Raw genomic sequence first — 23,047 nt, 5'->3', positions numbered from 1 at the left:
ATGATATTTTATTTTTATATCATAATATTTAATATCATAATATTTTAAAGAAAATATCATTTGGTTCATTAAGCAAAAGAACAGAGATTATATGGTAAAATAAATCTGAATAAATCCATGTGTATAGCTAGTCTTGAAATATCTGCATATATGTCTCTAACTATTAAACACTACATACTATGAATATCTAATTTATAGAAGAATATTCATAATTTCAGATTTCCTTTATTTTTTGTATTATTTTGATCTCCTTTACTTTTTATAAATGTAATAAAATTTCAGTAAAATACTTTAGTATTTCGGAATCCAATACTTTAAAGCATTAGAACAGTAGTTTTCAGATGAAAGATTTATGAAAATATTGGACATAAAAAAAAAAGTTGCTCAGAAATGGACACGATCATAAAAATAACAGCTAACCTGTTGTAAAGGACTCAAAGATGCTATTAATCTGCATATGCACTGAAGCTAAAATGTCTTTGTTTAATTTGTTATCTAAATACTTTTGAAAATGGATCTCCTTAGAACTTCATTCACCTTTCAAAATGGGATGTAGACTCTGACAACATTTTGGCATTTCTAAAAATATGATCTTTGATCACATTTTAGAAATATTATCATCGAAGAGACTGCTAACAGTGATTGCTTTATTTGGAGAGCATGTGCTTGGGCAAACAAGGGTTCTCTTTTAGAAAAGAATGAAAATAGGAATTGTGACTCTAGAAGAGCTGTGAAAGGAAGTTTCCAAACCCACCAGATAAGTACTTTAAAACCAGCAAGAGTAAAGAATAAAATATGTTCACTGCTCAGAGTTATTTAGAAATATAAATTAATCATGACTTGATGAGAAAAATAGCACTATTTTAACTTTTTTTATGTGTGAATGTACAACCCATTTTCTCAAGAGCCAGTAAAAACGGAACGAGTAACCTCAAAACTGATCTGACCACAAAAGCAGGAGCTGATTCCTGCTCTTTCTGTGTGCTGCATTGTTTGCTTTGCAATGTGAGAACTGCCTCAGCAGACACAGTCAAAAATATGATTCTTGAGTGCCCGCTGTTACCCTGCAGTAAGTGATAGGTAACCTGCTCCTTCATGGGAGGACACTTCTACTGCAGGTTTTGAGAGTATACATAGAGCTTTACAAGAGAATACATAGTACCTACAAACTTGCATCCTTGCTTATCTTGCAGTAACATGTTCTAATTCCCAAAAGTTCAGTTTGCAATGGGCAAAATGTAAACTGAATTAGTGATACCTGAAGGAAACTCCAAGACACTGAAACTTCATCTCTTGAACAGCTTAGAGAAACTGACATTTGGTGTTTTCATCTCTGACCTCATTTGGGTTTAGTCTCTTTTTTTGCCCTTCAGGAAGAAAAGTAAGCTGCCACAGTCTTGCAGAATTTCAGAGCTAATGTTGTGAGATTGCTTCAGGTGCATGGCTGAGGCAAAAGCAAATTCTCATCATCCTTTTGCCATGGAACAAGCAGTCTTTGAGGAGCAGCTTGCCCTGCAGATGGTCAGGAAGTGTGGTGGAGTGCAATGGGTGTCACAGCACAACTCAGATCCTGCTGAAACTGGAGACGAAGGCTTCTGCTGTTATCAGCTTGCTTGAGTGAGGCCCTTTCCAGGAAGCATCAGCCACTACTGGACCAATCCAAAATGTGAGTTCCTTCCTATTTTTTCCGTCCTGTGGTTGCCAAAGATCTTCCTGTTTTAGTAGCTGTTACAAAGCGTCTCTTGACTTAACAGCTCTTGAGCAACTGTTGCTTTTTTTCCTTCCCTTCACAGCACAGCCCATTGTTAAGCAACTTTTAAATTATGTGCATACACACACACACACACACACACACACACACACATATTTCTTCAATGCCTGGCTTGTACATTGATGTAAAAGGTAAAAGAGGTATGTGTGTGTTGGAGGTGTCAGTCTAGTTATGACCTGAGGAAAACCAAGCTACTTGCTGTTTTCTCCTTTCTTCTTCTAGAAGGTGTGTTTCTCCCCTTGTGATGGTCTGGACTTCCTCCTACCAAACAGCATTTCTGGTATCCATATGTGTTAGACTTCTAAATGGAGAGAAGATTTGTCCCAAATGTCACTCCATCAAAGAGATGCACTGCTCAGGCATATGCTTGGAAAATAGATGAGGTGACAGAGAAAGGTGCTAAGTGCTCAGCATGGTGAGGTGGGGTCTGTGCATTGCAGGATCTGAAAAGGTGCATGCTGTTTGTAAAGCAACGGACCAAAGAAAGGATACTGAACACTCATTTCAGCAAAGTGAGAAGCATAGTATCTGCACTACGACATTGATGTGCTATTGTGTCTCCACAGAATATCTTCAACCATCCAACTTTCTCATGCCCAGTGGTGACACAGTTACAATCTCTCTTCTTCCAAATAGGTTTAAAGGTATATTTATCTTTTGAAGATTTCTGCAGATTGCTGGCAAAAAAAAAAAAAAAAAAAAAAAAAAAAAAAAAAAAAAGCATTCGTGTAACAATTGAGCTGAATCATTTGGAGCATATATCATCTAATATATAACGCGTGTGGTAATTATGGTGAAGGCAATTCCCTTTTCTTTTATTGCCACAGTTCTAGCTCGTACTACTCTTTCCATGCTACACCCCACTATTTCTGTGTCTACTGAGCTCAGTCATCATGGGAACAATTTTCAGCACTCAACCTTTTCTCTTCACCTCAAATATATTAACTGTGCAATGATGCTGAAAATAGTTCCAGTAACCCAGAATTAGTTTATCATTTTAATGAATTAACCAAGTTTGGTAAATCTCTGATGTGTTTTACTCTCTGGACCCGTAGCTCCCTCTTCCAGTATTTGTACTATTGGTTCTCATTGTTTATTGTATTAAAGTTCATGTTCTTTAGACTATGGTCAACATTTCCTAGCAGAAGCCTTTTCAGGAAAAGTAGCATATCCTATATATCTTGTTCATCTTCTTTTTGGGATTTGGAGGTGTTTGATATTCACCATGAAAGTTCATGCTTGGATAATGATTTCATTAGCTTACTGAACATGTGTTCATTGTGATCATTTTATATCTGATTTTCATCAAGAGCATGAAGTGATGGATACAGCCAGGATCCTGAATGAAAAATTCCATTTTTTTTAGAACTGTGCAGGCCTATAGTTCCCTTGTCTTTAGCTTAAAGACATTAGAAGCATTCTAATTGTCTGCTTTCTGCTAAGTTAAATTTCACATACGACATACTCTAGCTTGCCCATTTATTTGCTTCTTACTAAACAGTCCAAGGTTCAGATCAGAGCTCAGCTTTTCAGTCTGTTAGAATGGAGATAATGGAGTGTAGCTTTCTGAATAGAACTGCAAATATTTGCAATAGCATAGCTGGAAATCATGTGTCTGCTGAACAATGGGCTGATGCAACAGACCAATAGAACAACTACCTGCAATGCTGCAGTGTTTCACACAAAGACTGTTTCAGAGAAGTAAAAAAAAATCATATAAAAAATGCACACCATTTTTCCAACCAAGGTAAATAAATCTTCCCCTGCAACTTCCCAGAAAGGGAGAAATTGCTTGCTGAAATATAAAGTAAGTCCTACCAAGAATTACATTTAAGTCCTAAGTATGTTCTGTTGAAGGGTTACCTCACTGATATAATCTCTGTTCCAGTCAGAGCTCTGTTCTAGGAGATGCACTGATGAAGTTTTTTTCAATTGTTCTGTGCCATTTCCCTTTCCACTTCACTGCCTTTATGAGTCCTAAGATACAATGTATTTTTTTGTATATTTCACTTTCAGAAGAGTACATTATTTTTCCTCCATTTATTTACTCATAATTCTAATTCACACAATCTCTGTGCACATCAGTTTGTTACTGCAAAACTTGAATTTTACCTGTTTGATTTTTACTACCCAAAGTTTTCTTTAGTTGCAGTTTCAATCTGTACATGAGTCTATGTACCAGGATACAATTTACAGTGAGCAATGTCTACTCTGTTTTCCAGTTATCACTAATTCATCTCCCGGTGCAACGTTGTCTTGTGTTTTCTATGAAAAATCTCTCTGAACTAGTCTGAAAGAATAAAGACCTTGCAATAATGCACAACTTCCATAGCTTGTAAATTCTTTCATAGCTTTGTAATCAATTATGTTTTTAGTTCCTTTTTCACATAGTAACATCTGTATTGCCTTGGGCTCACTGTCACAAGATGCACCATAATGAGCTAGTCTCGTCAGATTTGCTTACTTCCCAGATTATGTCTACTCTGCAAAGCAGCTACTTACAAAGATACCTAAGGCAGCCTTGGACAAGCTAGTTCAGGTATCAGGAGCAGTGGAGTCATGCTGCTTGGCACTCTGATGTATGCTGCTTCCCAGAATGTATCTTTGTATTTGGAGATTCCTTTTTGGTAGCACTATGGATTCTCAGGCATGTCTGAAAGAGAACGTGAAAAGTACTGTCTTTGTTTTCCAGTTTAATTCTGGACCATATAATTTCCCTTAGGGCAATGCTGAAACTGCTATCTAGGGCCAGTTCTCACTTCCAATAGAGTTTTCTCTCTGAGCTTTCTGTAAGTGTTGAAGTCTACCCAGAAGGATTCTTTTGATGAGAGAGATGGTGTTTGTGTTCAGTTCAGGCAATGTTATTTCATGCTAGTCACCTAAGTTTGTTCTTAATAAATTAGCATGACTGTATTGCACATCACTTTGCTGGGTAGAACCGAACTTCACATCTGAACAGTAACACAACAGCAGTATAATCAGCCTGACTTACAGAGGTCTGCATCATTTCAGCATCATGTCACTGCCTCAATTATCTTTCTTTCAGTTCTGGTACTACCAAATAATCTGTTGCACAGAATAGCAGTCTCTAGAACTAGGTCCTAGAATGGAAAAGTTTTCTTTTCAGCTTTACTTTCTCTTTTTAGGATAATCTCTCAAGTTCTCCTCCCCACCCTCATAAGAAGTAACAAAATTTTTACATTTGTTTACAGAGTATTTAGGTTAACTGTTACTCAACAATATTTTGATAGCTCAGCATTTAACCAAGTATATCTGAACTTGATCTTGTCTCTTCTTACTGCAGTCATTCTCTTCTCTAGTTTCTCTTCTTTGTACTGACAGAGTAAGCGTCTGTCTACACGTTCTCTACAAAACAGCTGTTGATGTACCTTTGATAATACGAAGTGCTTTGAGATATACTGATGAAAAATATATTTGCGTTTGGAGCCAGATTAAATACTCTTTTCTTTCCTTCAGATGCATGTTATTAGTGTCATGGAATAGTACTATGGCTTGGAATTGCCATTAAATCTGACTATCTTCAGGACATTAAACTCTTTAGTTTTGTGAATTTTGAGACGTAATGCCTTGCACAAGGAAGGCCAAAACTGGAACGTGAAAGTGGGGAAAAAAAGGAAAGAGGATATAGTTGGAATGGTCGTCTATGAATGATTTATTAACTTGAAAATTTTCTTTTTGTGCTGGGCTGTGAATCTCATGCTGAATTTAGAGTGATTTTCTTCCCTGTGATGCTTTTTCTTCCCCATTTAATTAAAATTTCCACAGCTGATAGTAAGTACTGACCATTGAAAGTCACTAATTTTTGTGTCTGCTATCAAAGCATTAGTGTTTTGGGACCATGAGAATCTTAAGAGGAAAAGAATATTATGCAAATTTTCTCTGACCGATATTTAGACATCATAAAATATCACAAAAGACTGGTCATAAAAATTCGTATGTGCAAGCCACTAGAATCACAAAAAATGTGAAGTATGAGACAGACAAATGTAAGTTCCCTATAGTAGGTTGCACACTACAGCATCCAGGCAGGTTTTGAATATCTCTAGAGAATGAGAGACACCACAGTCATTCTGGGCAGTTTGTTCCTGGGCTCTGTTACCCTGAAAGAAGTTCAGTTTTCTCCAGGGTGAACAGTCACATCTCTTTCAGCCTTTCCTAAACGCTCCAGGCCCCTAATCATCTTTGTGGCCCTTCACTGGACTCCCACTATAATATCCTTGTCTTTCTTGAACTTGGAAGCTCAGAACTGGACACAGTATTCCAGATGTGGCCTCACCAGGGCAAAATAGAGGGGGAGAACAACCTCCCTTGACCTGCTGGCCATGATTTTTCTAATGTACCTGAGGATACCACTGGTCTTTCTGGCCAAAAGGGCACACTGTTGACTCAAATCAGACCGCTCGGGGTCCAGTCCAACCTGGCCTTGAACACCTCCAGGGATGGGGTGTCCACAACTTCTGTGGGCAGCCTGTGCCAGTGCCTCACTGCCCTCTGAGTAAAAAATTTTCTCCTAATATCTACTCTGAATCTCCCCTCTTTTAGTGTAAAACCAGTCCATCTTGTCCTTTCACTATCAGACTGTGTAAAAAGTCAGTCTCCCTCCCGCTTACAAGTTCCCTTAAGGGGCTAGAAGGCCACAATGAGGTCTCCCAAGATGAACCTCTTCTTTTCTACAGCCTTTCCTCTCCATGTTCTCTTTTAGTCTTTTATGATGCTAAAGTTGATGCTGAAGGTAAGGGCAAGAGATATTAGATGAGCTGAAGAGGACTTGGCAATGTCATTGGAAGAAGTGGACATTGAAACAGTGTTGATACTTGGAGGGCTGGGTGATTGATTTGATGGGGTACAAGAAGAGGGAATGGTCAGGACACGAAATTTTAGGGAAGGCTATGTGGAAAAGAGCGAGATTTGTCCTCTGTAGTGGTATTGTACTGAGGAGGCCCATCCTTTTTAATGTTTCTTCCTTACTCTTCCTGTTTACTTTCCTGTAGCCCTTATTTCTGGCTAGGAAAGCAAGAATAGCCAAAAGGGTAGAGAGGACTCAGGAATATGGTATGGCTCTGTTGAGTCAGAGCATTTGAATCCTCAACAGGAGAAGGCATATCAAGAGAGGATGGGTAGGATCCTTCCCTGCTTCATCCCCAGAGAAAGAGAGAGGTGGAAAGCTGGTCAGGAGGGAGAACAGCTACCAAGCCACAGTCACTTCCCTCATTTCCTGAAATTTGTTCTAATTTCTGAAGAAAAACTGCTAGAATTTGAGGATAGTGACATAAATGCATAAAAGCCTGCGCTATAAGAAAGTTACTTACCTTTACCTACACCCATGCATTTCCAGTGATAATTAAGATAATGATAGCATGTTCTAGGGAGAGAAAAAATCAGTCTTTGATGGTTTTGTTTTGTTTTGTTTTGATTGTTGGTTTTTATTTTTATTATTTTGTTTTTGTTTGCCTCTTTTTTTAAATGGGAGCTTAGTTTATGCAAATTAATTCTAATGGAATCAAACACTGCATGCTGGGGATATTCTAGTCTAAATGATGCTGTCTGGGCTGTGAAAGAGATCTGCTATGGCTTTCTGATATGTCAAGACATTTACGATTAAATGTTTTCTTCCAGGTAGACAGGCAATTCAAACAGTTTTGGGACGAGAAAAAGTATAGCTGAATATTCTGGAGACACCTGCATTCTCCAGGTTTTCCCAGTCATTGATTACTTGGTGAATTCTTCGTCTTGTTTGCAATGTAGTAGAATGGTTTTTTTGGTAGGGAATACTGGAATTAAAAAGATTGTTTAAAATTCCACAAATAAACAGAGGTGTCTTGAAGTGATTTGTTTCTGTAGCTCTTCTGTCGCAGTGCTCTACCTATTGAGAAATCATTTTTGAGAAATCCTGAAAGCTCTGAAACATTTTTAAAAGGCAATATTTTGGTTAATACAGGGAATCAGATATTCTAAATTAGGTATAACCTTACTCATTATATAGGCTGGACACTCTACCCTGTTAAATTTTCAGAAGAAAGTACTGTCAGCTCCAGAAAAGTACAACATAATATAAATTTTTTTGCCAGTCCCTGTTGCCTCCCTTTTTAATTATGGTTATAAAAAAGTGCTTTAGTTTCAATGGACAACAAATTAAGACATTCTTCCATCCCTTTGAAAGTATGTACACACCTGGTATCTGTGGTTTAGCAAAGCTAAGGAGAGGCTTTGTGGCTTTGTTTATGAAGTAGAATTCCCTACTCTTCCTACCAGTGGTTACTGGGTACTGTAGAGAGGAACTCTGCATAAATAAGCCCCTTGGTTTTACCATCTTTGTTCAAAACAGATATACTAAATTTTGTCAACTGCAACTTTATCATGTATGAGCAATTCATTGCTAGTTATGTTAAGAGTTGTGGGAACTTTCTAAAAAGTTCCTAGTGTAGATGAGGAAATTTCCTCTTTCACTATCAACATCATATCTTCAAAATATTCAACGTTATTCTGAAATATCTCAGTCTTCAAAATTACACAAAATGGCTGAATTCTTTGTAAATCAGTATTCTGCTGGTAATTATGATGTAAATAATTGTTTGTTGTTGAAGTTTTTCATCAAATACAGAAATTGTACAGTTGAATCAGAAACTGTTACCTCTCCTTTTACATGAAGGACTCTGATGGCTTCACACTAGAAAGACATGAGAAAAGTCTGGATTTTCTTTAATGCTACTGGCAAGAGGTTAACATTCTTCATGTACATTGATCCTGCATCAGTTTTCTCTGCCTTCTTTCCAATTGGGGCAGGCTCTTCCCTGTTCACTGCCAGGCTTTCTCCTACAAGTGTCCTGAGGTGTGGTCTAGGTGTGTGCAAACCTAGCTTAGTCATTCATCCATCACCTTGTCATTAGCATGGCGTCTGTATTTAATTGAGCTTCCTTCCTTTCTTCATCAGAAATCACCTTTCATACACTATGAAAGCTGTAGCCCATTATTAAAAGTTAGTTCTAAGTGAGATTCCTGGCTCTTACTTACACAAGAAACACTAAAAATTATATCCCAAATACTCTTTCAAGTGAGTGCTATGCCTAAAGAACACATAATTTGAGAGTCCACTACACAAACATAGAGCATTTTATTTCTCAAGATTTATTTCATAAGCAATATGCTTAAGTGTTGGTTGGTTTTGTTTTTTTTTTCAGTCTGCTGAGTTGCTTGATGGTGGTAATCATCAACAACTTTCACTGTTTGCATCTTTACCTCCTAGAAAATATTACTGAACTATTGTAGTGTTTAGTATTTCAGGGGTGTTTGGAGATGGAACATTGAGATCAGCACTCCACCTATTTTGTGTATAGCAAAGTTATTCCCTCTTCTAAAATGCTTCTATTTTAAAGGGAAATAGAGAGCAAATGTTATCCCAGTTTTAGAAATGAAAACATGAGATACTGTGTGTGAGGGCTTGAGGTTTCTGGTGGACACTGAGCTGAGCATGAGCCTGCAATGAGCTCTTTTCACAAAGAGGTCAAAAAGAAGGCCAAGAGCAACCTGGGCTTCATGAGAGAGATCATCACCAGTGGGTCAAAGTGGATGATGCTTTCCTTCTCCTCATCCCTGGTGCACACATCTGGAGTGCTGTGGCTAGTGCTGGGCTCCGATACAAGAACATGGGTATACTGGCCTGGCATGAATCCAGTAATGGGTAAGAAAGGTGATCTGACATACAGGGAGAAACTGAGAGTGCTGGAATTGTTTAGCTCAGAGAAGAAAAGGCCTAAGGGGATCTCACCTAATAAATATTTGATTCGTGATGGGAGGAGCAAATAAAGACCTACCCTCTTCTCAGTGACAGGACAAGGGGCATTGAGCACAAATTAAGATAAAATAAATTCCACTTCAATTTGTGAGAAAACCTGTTTTATTGACAGTGTGGTCAAACTCAGAAATAGGTTGTCCAGAGAGATTGTGGGGTCCTCACCGCTGGAGGCAGTTAAGACACAGTCCTGAGCAAAATGCTATAGCTGATCCTGCTTTGAGCAAGAGGTTACACTACACGATCTACAGAGGTTCCCTGTTCAACACTGCTGTCATTCTGCTCCTACCAACTTGCCACAGCAATGACAGGGGCTCACTGTAGTGAGTAGGGCTGAGCTCAGGGTACTGGGCTGTCTGATCTAACCCAGCTGAATTTGGCACACGATCACAGGGGCTTGCTACCCACAAACCAGATACCAAGATAGTAAGCTGGTCTAAAGACTTGTTCTATTTAACACCCACGTTCTTAGGCTTCCGCCCCCTATCCCCAGGCCATACTTGTACCTGGGATCACCTATGCACAATGGCATCCTGGCTGCATTCTTTTTCTTCAGGGCACATGGCTGTGTGAGTGGCCCTGGAGTTGTCATAGCAGCTCATACTGCCTGTGCTTTCTCCATGTGGGAGTGGATAGTCAGATATATTTACGTCTGCATTTGTAAAGGTAGCAAAACAGTGTTTTAAGCTCTGCGTCTTTTAGAACCATCACTTGAGTATATCTGGGGAGAATCATGCGCAGACATGGATATGCAGGATACAAACAAAAAATGGATTGTCCCAGAGCATTAAGCCTAGTCCCTGCGGTAGCAATGCTGTAGTCATTGGAAACAATGTTCAAGAGCTTTCACTGTAATTATTATTTCTGTTGACAGTCTTGATTGTAGAAAAATAGATTATGGCAGTTGAAATGTGTTTTCAAATGAAAAATCAGTAAGTTCAGTTTGATGAAAATAGGTTTGAATATAACCAGGGCAATCAGATATTAATGAATAATAAAATGTCACGTGTGAGACATATATTCAGCAAAGTTAGGTGTCCAGTAAAACTAGTTTCAACATTGTTTGCTCTGCCTAATCTCTAAAATTATAATGTGTGAGTCACAGCGCTTAGATGATCTTAACCTTTGCTAGAGGATACCCTGCACTGTGCTCAGCAGCATAAACAACTGAGCAAGGACCTGTGCAGACCTGGTGAACACAACAGGAGACCCTTTTGACTGTACTGTAAGTCATGCATTTTTTTGCTCTGAAAGAATTGTCAAATGTTACAACAATTTCTAATTAATCAATTCAGAAATTATATTGTTCTCCATCAGATTGCAATTTAAACTTTTTTTTTATTGTTTCATTACTTTATTTTTTAAATACCAAAGATTAGTCCTCTATGAGAGCTCATTTGTATAGCATTGCCCTCTTTAGAAAAACTGCACATTGAAACATTTTAGAGTTAATTGAAGTAAAGGAGTGATAAATAACAAAGTGCATGAAATGAATTAAATGTAGAGATTTGTGTACTACTTTCTAAAGCTTCTAGAGAATTCAGAAAAGAAGTACTGTGTATGGAGTTAAACATTAAAAGAATTAGAGTAAGAGTGAGAGGGGAGCAAGTCACTAACAAGTCAAAAAGTACAGTTTTAAATGTGTTCTAGACATAAAAGTGAATGATGACTGAAAGTGCTTTGGCATGGGATTCAGGTCCTTTCCTAGCAATAGTACCATTGCTAAAACCATGATGTTCAAAGAATGTGCGTAAAGAATATATGTATAACATATATTATAGTGGAGATCAGTATCCTGAGTTCACTGAACTTTGGAGAAACAAAGTATATAAGGATGTGGTGAACACAAAAGTAAGATCATAGTTGAAGCAGATAAAAATTCAACAAGACAGCATGATTTTATAAATCATGAGAGCCTAAATACCATTTCTCTTTCCAAATCAGACACTTAACTAATGTTTTGCCTTTGGAAATCTTTGTATTTTTCTCTGGCGAGTACTTTATTTTATTAATGATTTTGTAGGTGAAGCAGTAATATGCCACAGAAAGATGTTTTTGATTTCCAGTTTTGTTTCACGTCTTTACTTTCTTCTGTTATCAAAAGTTGTTGAACCAAATGTTGAACCATTAAGATTTTTTTTCTGAAGTTAATAGTATACAGAGGTGAATGGATGGTTTACATACTGCTTTGGAATAGGCTTTCCTATTCTATGGTCATTTTTTAGTATTATTCCTCTGGAGTTCACTCACTCATCTTCGCATTCTGCCACTGCAGCCTTCTGTGCTAAAACCATCTCTCACTGTATTTTTGATTATAAAGTCATGTTTGTTTTCTAATTGTTCTCTTGTTCCTCTCATTTTTGTTTGTTTGTTTCTGATTTTTAGGTGATTTGGTTCAGTCACTTAGCTAGACATTTGCATGCAGCAGGCACACTTGTTTCCAGCTGTGGAAACAACTTGTTTATGGAATCACAGAAAATGTTCATCACTTCCTCATTAACTAATTCATTTACTTTCTCTCTGGTGTCCGCTTATATGTTTACCCACAGCCCATTTAAAATTACATGTAACGTTTAATTATCACAATGGAGGAATACTGTGTGTTTCCTTTACTTTGACTTTTTTCATCTTACTAAATGTAACTGACCAGTGTTGACTGGCTCCCTTTTCCTCTGTTCTAGAGACCTGTATTTATGGCTTAAAGGTTTTTTTAACACTTAAAGCCACATTAAAAATACAGTACTGAAAATAAAACAGTTCCAAAGGAAAAGGAGCCTAACCTTAATGAGGGTGCCTTTCATATTACTTTGCTTTGATTTTAATTTTTAATCTTTCATCAAGATTAAAAAGTAGATTGAGTAGTTTTCCAAAGCCTTCTTCCTTGAAATAGAGAGCTGGTATCATTTGAATTAAAATGGCTTGGAATAACTGGTACCAAGCCAGACCTGTACAGTGAAAGGACAGATTTATTGAAAAGCATGAGGTAAAAAGATTTGTAAAACAGATTTCATTTTTCTTTTCTTCTTTTACAGATTTATAGAAACATGAAGCAGTTGTTGTTCCTCTGCCTTTTAGTTGTTGGGATTCATTCCAACAGTTATCCCTATGAGCCTTATCACCAAGTAGTAAGAAACCAAAATCAAAGAGGCAAAGAAAACCGAAACATGCCACAGCAGGCTGTAGGGAACCAAGTTTGTCAGTTTGCATGTTGTTTCTACAAAGAGATTTCTTCTCGTGAAAACAGTGGGAATATTTTCTTCTCTCCTTTGAGCATCTCTACTGCCTTTGCAATGCTGACTCTTGGTGCCAGGTCTGATACTTTGGCACAGATTCTTAGGGTCCTTCACTTTAATCCACGTGAGATTTCTGAAATTGAAATCCATGAAGGTTATCGTCAACTCATACAAATGGTAAACAGAAAGAACGAGGGTTTACAGCTAAATATGGGAAATGTCCTGTTTGTACTTGATCGACTGAAACCACAACAAAGATTTCTGAATAACCTCAGAGAATTCTATGAAGGTGAAATTTATCCTATGAACTTCAAGAGGTCTGATCAAGCCCAGGAAAAGATCAATGATTACGTAGCAGAAAGAACCAATGGGAAAATCAAGGACCTCATAAATAATCTTGATCCACTTACTGAACTTCTTCTCATTAGTTATATTTATTTTAACGGTAAGATATGCATATCTTATTCTCTGATTTCATATGTTATTTCCTTAGATTGGTCTTGGACTTCTTTTTTTTTTTTTCCATAAGATTGTTTCTTATAAGGAATCATACTCTGTGTTCCTTTTCGTATTCACTCAATTATGAACGAAGCTGCCAGAAATTATTTTCTGCTTGATGCTGCTGCTAAATTTAAGACAAGTTTTCCTTTTATGTTTTAATATATACATTTCTTTCCTAGTAAACAATAAGCAAAATTTCCTTTCAGAAAGGCACCTCTGTGCACTAAAATATCAAGTCCTATAAAATTTTGTGATGTATATGCACTTTCTTTCATGCTTTGATAACTAGGAATGAATTTTATCTGCAATTCAATTGGTTGGTTTTTGTTGTTTTTATTTGGATTGACAACTTCAGAGTTAAATTCAGATAACATTGTGAAAACAAATCTTAGCTTCTTGCCAAAAAGAAAAGTCATGCACTTACTCAACTCTGCTGTTACTGTGTATAGTTTCCTATCTGAAGCCAGATGTGTAAAAATAGTATTAGTTTCACACTGATGTTATTTTTCACTAACTTCAATAATAGTGTTATTGGTACCTTAATGTGTCTAAAGGCATAGGTCTTCAAACTTGTTTTGTTTTGTTTTTTGATTCACAGGTATTAAAATTTTGCAGTGAAGAATGGACTTCCCCCACCCCATCCCCATATAAAATACAAGCCTACTGACAATAATCTTTCTTAATTGACTTATGCAGTCTGCTTAGCTACAGCCTACAGGTCTTCCCAAAGCTTCTTTACTGTTGATCTAGCAAGAAGAAGAGTAGCAAGTTTGTAAGGATCAATTAGTGGTTTAATAACAGTTCTTTTTAGGAGCATGTCTGAAATGTTTTTATACCAGTGCACACAGTATGAGGAACAAATGGGAAGAACTGGAAGCTTTGACTTTTCCCAGAGCTATGGTAGCATGGGTATTAGTGAGACTTGGTGAACTGAATCCCATGACTGGAGTACTGGGATGGAGGGCTACCAGGTGTTCAGGAGGGACAGTCAGGGCAGGTAATGTGGAGGTGCTGCACTGTACGTAAGGGAGAGATCAGATTGTAGAGCGATTGCTGTTAATGGTGATGTGGTAGAGAGCCTGTGGGTGAGGAATTAGGGGAAGTGATAGCAAAGTAGATGTAATTGTGGATATCTACTATCAACCACTGACCCAGGAAGATTTCATGGATGAATTATTCTGTAGGCAGTTAGGGGAAATCTTGGGCGTGGTTGCTCTCACCCTTATGGAGATTTCAACTTCCCAGACATAAACTGGAGATATCATACAGCTGCAACAAGTAAAGCTGGGAAATTCCTAAAACATATTGAAGATAACTTCCTTCTTCCTGTCACAAGTTCTTAGTAAACAAACTAGAAAAGATGTCCTCCTAGACATGTTGTTTGAGAATAGAGATGGACTTGTGGGAGATGTGATGGTAGGAGGCTGTTATTATGAAATAGTTGAATTCAAAATGTTTGATGTAAGGAGAAAAAATCAACAGAGTTGTCAGACACAGGGAGATTGCATAGCTGCAGTTCATATTTGTAAGATGAGAATAAGAAAAGTCAAACCTCAACATTAGTTGACACTGGTCAATGTGGTATCAGACAATAAAAAGCCTTTTTAAATATACCAACAAGAGGAGATCTAAAGACAACATTGGACTGATACATGAAGAACATTATCACCTGACAAGTGGGAATGAGGAAAAAGTGGTCTTATTTAATACCTTTTATGCCCTAGTTTTTAATTTTAGTGTTACATCTTGGGTTGTCTAATCCTCTGAGTTGTGGGATCATGACTAGGGAAGCAATGACTATCCATTTGTTGTTTCTGAAAATGCAAGGAACCAATTGTATCAGCTGAATGTTCATAAATCCATGGGGCTTAACTTTCATTCCAGAGTACTGAAATAATACTGAAGGGAGTAGTAGATGTTATAGCTGGATCTTCTCAATAATTTACCAAAGATTTTGGTAATCTTAGGAGAACGTTGCTAATTGGAAGCTTATCAATGTTATATCTGTCTACAAAAAGAGCATGAGAGAAGATTCAGAAAATGTCAGATCTTTCAGTCTAACCTCAGTCCCTGGAAAATTAAGGAGATTATCCTGGCTGCTATTGAAAGGCATTTAAAGAATAGAACTGTTATCAAGCCTAGTCACCATGTTCCTGAAGGGAAAGTCGTGCCTTAGTAGTTTGATATCCTTCTACAAGAATTACACCCACTTAGTGGGAAGGGAAGGCAGTAGATGTAATCTTCCTGAATTTCAGTAAGGTCTTTGATACTGTCTCTTATATTATCCTTCTGGACAAATTGTCCAACAGTGAGGTAAAAAGATTTATGCTATGGAACAGGCTCCCCAGGGAGGTGGTTGAATCACCATCCCTGAATGTGTTTAAAAACCTTTTGGATGTGGTGCTCGGGGACATGATTTAGCAGTGGGTTGTTAGAGCAGTATGGTTAGGTTGTGGTTGGATTTGATGATCTCGAAGGTCCTTTCCAACCTAAGCAATTCTATGATTCTATGATTCTATGATTCTATGATTCTATGATGAACTGGCTCAACAGTTGAACTGAAAGTGCTGAAGTGAATGGGGCTACATCTGGTTGGCTGTCATTAGTGATCGTTCTTAGGACTCAATCCTAGAGGCTGTTCAACATTTCTACTGACGATCTGGATGGAGGAGTGGAATGCATCCTCAGCAGTTTTGTTGATGATACTTAAACTGGGAGGTGCTGTTGAGTTTCTGGAGGGATGAAAGGCCTTGTAGAGGGATCTAGAGAGCTTGGAATATTGGGCAATCATCAGTGACATGAAGCTCAACAAAGGGAAATGCCAAGTGCTGCACCTGGAATGGAGTAACGTTGGACGCAAGTAGAGAACGCAGATATAGACTGGGAAATGAGCAGGTGGAGACCGACCAGGCAGAGAGGGGATGGTGCTGGTAAGAGCAGTTCAACGTGAGCAGCCAAGGGAGCAAATTGCATTTTGAGGCACTTTAAACACAGCACAGTCAGCTGGTCAAAAAAAGGTGATCCTCCCACTATATTTAGCATTGGTGCAGCCTCACCACTGGTGGAGCTCTGGGCTACACGCTTAAAAAGGAAGTTAAGGCCCTTGAAAGTGTCCAGAGAAGGGTAACAAAGCTATAAAAGGGCTGGAAGACGTGTCTTATATGAACAGGCTAAGGACACTTGGGCTATCCTGTCTGGAGAAAAGGAGGCTGAGAGGTGACCACACTGCTCCCTGCAGTGTCCTGAACATGGGAAATGGAGGTACCAGGCTCTGCTTCCTGTTAACTCAGGATAAAATATGAGGGGCACAAAGCTGCACCACTGAAGGTTGAGACTAGATATGAGGAAAAATTTTTTTCTCATAGGGATGGTCAAAAACCCTAGGAAGCACAAGCTTCCTACAAGGTGGTTGGTGTCCTATACCTGCCACTGTTTAAGAGACATTTGTACAATGCCCTCATTAATATGTTTTAATATTTGATTAGCCCTGAAGAGGTCAGGCAGTTGGACTTGATGATCTTTATAGGTCCCTTCCAACTGAACAATTCTAATTGTTTCAAACCTTCTCTCCCTTACTCATTTCATCATATTCTGAAAACTAAATAAAGAAAATAATTGGTAATTTATGTGGTAGAACTATCAGTAAGATTTTTAATTGAAACAGAGAAAGCGTACATTAGGAATGATATTTTTTAAAAGCTTTTAACTTAGATATTTCCATTCCTATCCCCAATATGAGGCTTTGTCCAAAAATAATTCAAAACTACATTTTTGGTTTTCTTATTTACTTCTTATCTGTGCTTCTGCTCCTTGTGTTAATCTTTGAAGGCCTGGTAAGCTAACGGAAGCCGTAATTCAGATGATTGATATTCCTTTTTTCTTTAGATCACATACTAGTTTGTTTGCAATAATGTTTTCAAGATTAGTATTTAATTAGCATCTGTCATGTCTTTCAAAACCAGCAAAATAGCTGTTGATATTTATTTTACACAATGATGTTCAAAGAAGTAGAACCTCATGTGACCCAAGAGGGAAAGCTCATTACGCAGTGAGGAAAAGGCCCTGAGAAACATCATATTATGAACATACTTCTAAAGTCTTGTCCATTTTCTATACATTGCAACTTTCTGTGCACAGCACTAGTGACTTGTCTCCTCCCTTTTTTGGTGTAGCTTAGTTTAGAAGCTTTTCCCTAATGACAAAAGTCAATTTCAAGGCAATTTTTTCCTGGCTAACAGCCAGTGGGCATGAAATTCTACCGCCATGCATCAGTCTCTTATAATTCCATTGCTGAGCTGATCACCAGAAAATATCATACTTCACGACTCTTTTTTCAACTTGACCTTGTAAAACAATTGATAGAGGTGCAATCCCTAGAAGGCAGCCTACTAAGAAAGAGGAGAGCATGACAATAGATGTTCCTCTGTAAGAGGAGGAAGGGATTAGTGAAAATCATCTCTCTTTTTTTTCTGTGTTAAATCCTAAAATCCTACTGAGTTTTTAATCAAGTAAAGCCCTTTGAAATCAGTGGATGTTTTCCCTAAGTGGAGCACTACATAAAATCTGTTTGACCTGTGTCACATTTATGTGATTCATTTCAATTGTTTTTTCCTTAAATCATATCAAAACAGAAGTCTTGCCTGTCATGTATCTGATGACGAAAGTCCCCAGCTTTTTAATGAAAGTTTTACAGAAAATCAGTCTGTGACATCAGAATTATGTTGCTGTGGTCACTGTTAATTAAGAAACATGAAAGTAGTTGACTGTTGTCAATTTATATTTTCATAGGTCAAGACATGCTCAAGACATGCAACCTCATTTCACTGCCTCAGAGTACTACATAAGTGTTGTTTATATCTATTCCACAAATGGTGGAAACAGTAGACGATAAGTTCATTTGTACCAAGCTGCCTAGTAGTCTTTGTTTAAAAAGAAACAAGAATTCAAAAGTGATGACATCTTGTTTCGTGTTTTTTTTTTCTGATGACACTTATTTCATTTTGTCTGCTCTTTACTCACTGAACCAAAAATGACCTTTGTTCTTCAGTGCAAAATTTACTACAGAGCAACACTTTAAAAACAAACAAGAAAACACAACAAACAAACCCAAAACCATTTTTCTGTCTTTTTCAGCTCAGTCTCTGAAAGGGATGAGATGGATAGTTGGAATTTGATTTATAAATTTCTATCCAGAGAGGATTCAGTGCGGACAGTTTGTTTCATCATGACTAAGGGAAGAGCCTTTGAAAACTTAAAGTTCTGAGTATGACAGTACAAAGGGTTTCTGTTATTTTATTTTTTAACCTAGCAGTATGATAGAATTAAATTATTCATGACTTTATCGGCCATCAGAAAAAGTGGCGTATAAAACTTGTCTCTCTTCAAGTAACCTGAATCTCCTCATTTCTCTAGAGAATTTACCCCTTCATTAGCACATTCGGTGTGGGAACAAGAAAAGGAGAGAATCTGTCTACTTCTGAGCTCCCATTTAAAAGCTACATTATATGGGGGATTTTTAGGCACTTTAACTCTGTTTTCATAGAGGAAAATCACACACTTGATAACTTACTTAAATGAAGTTTATTCTGTCTTGCTGTAAGAAATGAGGGGATTTTGTACATCACAGTCTACTTACTGTGTTGCTATTGAATTATTCTGAGTATTCTGAGTAAGTACAAGTGTTTATTGCAAACTGACTTATCTTTGAACCTTATCCAAATGTAGAAGTTTATGCCTCTACAAATGTGTACTATCATTCCTATATCCTGTATCTCATAGTATCCTATAACTCTATCTCTTGTATTCCAAGCTGAATGGGAAAAACCTTTCAATCCACAATACACTAAAAAGGAGAAATTCTTTGTGGATGGGAACAAGGCTGTTGAAGTCCCGATGATGTTTGGAATTGGAGCGTTCAAACATGGCTATGATGAACAACTGTCTTCCACTGTGGTACAAATGGATTACAAAGGAGGTGCTTCAGCATTTTTTGTTCTGCCTGATCAAGGAAGAATGAGGAAGCTGGAAAAAAAAATGTCTTGTGAACGTATGGCAAGATGGAGAACATTAGTCTCAAAAAGGTAAAATTCTGCAGCTCTTGGTTCACATGATAAGCAAGGAGATGCATACATTTTAATCTGCTGGGCTCTGATAAAGAATTGGGGTACTATTTTAAATTCTATTTTAATCTATTCAAAAATTCCCTCTGACGAAATCTGAAATTTGACTCTCTGATACCCCTGTGTTCTCAAATTCATACTGCATGAACTGAAAGTTTTCACTGCTACAGGACTTTTGCTACTCTTGTATTGTTTCCTGATGTCAACTGTCTGTAGCTCCCAGTTTTCTGCCTTGATACCTATAATCATTTTTTTTTTCTGTGTTCTGCTTCTGTCTTCTATTTACAACTAAATTTATATCACTTTCCTTAAGGCTTTTTTTCTTGGCTCTTACTTCCTTTCTCTCCTTACTGTTATCAGTAATTACACATTTAATGTTGAAATAGCAACATTCATTTGACAATTGTGAGGACAAAGTTCAGCAATAAGTGTATAGAGCATCTGATATGTTGCAGAGCCATTCAATTCATGCTCTCTGAAGACTTAGAAAGGTAATATTATATTAAGGCGCTGTTGCTTCAAGGTAAGTTTGAGACTAGAAGACAGAAAGTTCGTTTACTTTAAAACAACAAATTTTAGACTTCTGTATTAATTACTGCTATATGTAGTAGTAGCCATTCTTGGGGCAAAATATGTGTGCAAGCACAGGCAAAACATGTTTGCAGGATGCAGCCCTTTTATTCTTCAAATTTATGAATACATCACATAAGAGACCTTCACACATCCACATTTGAACACTGTGTTTTGAATTATCAATTTTCAAGACAAAAAGAGCATCTTAATACCTAAAATGGTTTAATGTTTTTTTACTCTGATTCACTGTGAAATCTTTCCAGAAAAAAAAAAAATCAACCGTATTTTCCATTTAAAAAATCAACAAAAATAAAATGCATAATTTTCAGTGCAGCTTTACAATTTTTAAACTTCTGGGAGCAGCTATGTGATTGGTCGATATCACTATAGGACAAATCAGATGCTGAATCAAGTTACTTATGAATCATTCTTTGGCAAAGAAGCAGAAATTGCCTTTAAAATCACTAACAAAAATAATAAATAAAACTCAGAGTTTTTGTTCTCTCTCCTGATTCTCCCTCCAAGTGTAATAACCTACTTTAAAGCCATGAATGGAAGATACAGAACTTTTAATATTAGAAATACATCGCTCTCATGGTCTTGTTCCATGCAGCTCTCCACCCTTCCTCATGCTAACTCTCTCCTGCGAACTAATAACATCAACTCCTCCTCCTTTTGCCTGTAGTTTTCAAAGTAACTGACTTCATTTTTCTATCATTTAGAGCCTCTATGGTGTATCAGTAAATGTCTATGTTGTGGGATATGGAATGATGTAAGGGTTTGGGGCAAGATATTTTTTGTCTCTGTTTTTATATCTGCAAGCTGACATTGACCCAATTTGTAGAACTGTTCGTTACTGTTGGCTGCTGAATGGGAGATAGTGCCAAAGTATTGGTGCAGCTGAGTGCAGACAGCTGAGATCTATTTAATAGTTGAACTGTGGAGAAAACTTTCAGTTCTCTTCTGGGAAGTGTTTCCCAGTGCTTCTTGCCCAGTCAGATTGTTGCTATATGCTTTCTCTTTCCTGCATGTTGAAAGCAAGTAGGGGCTTGTGAATGTGTGTCTTTATGTAATAGAAAGAAAGATGATGCAATGATAGTTGCATCTCCTTTGAGACAGTAATCAGCACCAGCAGAAATTAAGTGGGAGATCAGCAAGCCATTTTCAATCCTCTAGGACTCTCATTTTTGATTACCAGCTAGACTTTGCATTCAATTTGTGGAAGGAGATATGGTGAAAGTACGAGCCCTTCCCTTTCCACTTGTCCACTGGATGACTTGCTTTTTGGCTAATTTCAGTAAGTGCTCCACACTTCCTTGCCCTAGATCCCTGGACCTGGTTTCTGGCTGGAAAACAGTGCTGACAACCAGCACTGTCAGAATTTCCTCTGACTAAATATGCTGCTTAAAGAGTCAAGGAAGAAATGGGATGGAATGGAATGGAGCTGTGATTAATTTATTGAAAGACTAAACAAGTCACTTTCGAAAAAAAAGTGTAAAGTAAAATAAAAATGAATAAATTGGGCAACAGATGACATAGAAAAATAATTATCTGTTGAGTAAGTAGTTGGTGTCAGTACTTTTTTTTACTTTGTCAGCCATAAAATCACAGCTACACATTGCCCTGCAGCTTTGGTATATCTTGTCTTCTCTGTCCTTAATTAGTATGATAAACTTAAAGGCACGACATTTTTTGAAATAGTGATTTTTGAGACATCTGAAAGAATCCTCTTTAGAAGGCAAATCCTCTGTACCCTCCAGTAAAGGAGTGTGTTTAAGATCTTTCCTGAAGAATGCACAAAGTATGGCTAACTTTTGAAAATGTCATATGAAGAGCTTAGGAGTTGTGTCTCTACTGTAGTATTGGCTCACTGCAGACTAGAGACCCTAGCTTCTCAACCAACATTGCTGCTTGTTATAAACATTTTCTTCTCCCTGAATTAATGCCACTATATCTCATGTATTTCATTAAGTTCAACAAGGCCAAGTGTAAGGTGTCTGCACCTGGGCTGGGGCTATTGCAAGCATGAATAAAGGCTGAGCAATGAGTAGACTGAAAGCAGCCTTGAGAAGAAGTTGGGAGTGTTGGGTGCTGAGAAACTCAGAATGAGCCAGCAGTGTGTGCTTGCAGCCTGGAAAAGGCCAGCTGTGTCCTGGGCTGCATCAAAAGAGGAGTGGCAGTGGGGAGAGTGAGGCAGTTGTACCCCTGCACTCCACTCTTGCCAGACTCCACCTGCAGTGGACTACTGTATTCAGCTCTGGGGTCTGCAGCATAAGAAGGACAAGGATCTGTTGGAGAGGGTCCAGAGGAGGGCCACGAATTTGATCAGAGGACTTGAGCACCTCTCTTGTGATGACAGAATGAGAATGCTGGACTTGTTCAGCTTGCAGGAGAGAAGGCTCTGGGAAGACCTCATTACAGCCATCCAGTACCTACAGGTGGCCTACAAGAAAGCTGGAGATCAGCACTTTATGAGGGAGAGCAGTGATAGGACAAGGGGTAATGGTTTTAAATTAAAATACGTAGATTTAGATATTAGGAGGAAATTCTTCACTGAGAGGGAGGTGAGGCACTGGCACAGGCTGCCCAGAGAAGCTGCTTGTGCCCCATCCCTGGAACTGTTTAAGGCCAGATTGGATTGGGCTTTGGGCAACCTGATGTAGTGGGTGTCCCTGCCCATGGAGAGTTGGAACCCAAATAATTCCATGATTCTGTGATGCCCCATGTAGACTAGAGAGCCTGCCAGCAAAATATCTTTGGGGAGATGCAAAATTACTCCGTCTTGTACTGTGATATCTGACTGAAATTTTAATTTTATTCTTGCACTTCTTTTCCAGCAACTCAGTAAATTTCTATCTTCCAAAATTCACTCTTCATGGGAGATACAACCTAAAAAACATCTTATATAAAATGGGCATAATGGATCTATTCACTGATAAGGCTGACCTATCTGGTATCACTGGACAACCCCAGCACAGAATTTCCCAGGTAAATGATACTGCTGTTTCTTTTATGTGGCTATGGTTATTGCTGTTCACGT

General features: G+C 37.9%; 1 protein-coding gene across 2 annotated transcripts in view; it reads left to right on the top strand.

Annotated features, from left to right (window-relative positions):
- LOC110401128 (serpin A3-4-like) overlaps positions 343-23,047 on the top strand; it is a 25,430-nt gene continuing 2,725 nt past the window's right edge. The window contains exons 1-4 of one of the 2 annotated variants that reach the window (XM_021401850.1): positions 343-1,666; positions 12,614-13,259; positions 19,125-19,395; positions 22,845-22,995. In XM_021401850.1, coding sequence (XP_021257525.1) covers positions 12,626-13,259; positions 19,125-19,395; positions 22,845-22,995 — 1,056 coding nt within the window. In that variant the 5' untranslated portion in view covers positions 343-1,666; positions 12,614-12,625. Of the gene's footprint in view, positions 1,667-10,643; positions 10,807-12,613; positions 13,260-19,124; positions 19,396-22,844; positions 22,996-23,047 lie in introns of those variants that run through there. The other variant, XM_021401849.1, reaches the window with a different exon arrangement.

This window comes from Numida meleagris, chromosome 6 (assembly GCF_002078875.1).
Source record: "Numida meleagris isolate 19003 breed g44 Domestic line chromosome 6, NumMel1.0, whole genome shotgun sequence".
Classification (NCBI taxonomy): Eukaryota; Metazoa; Chordata; class Aves; order Galliformes; family Numididae; genus Numida; species Numida meleagris.
This window is presented reverse-complemented; position numbering and strand designations above follow the sequence as displayed.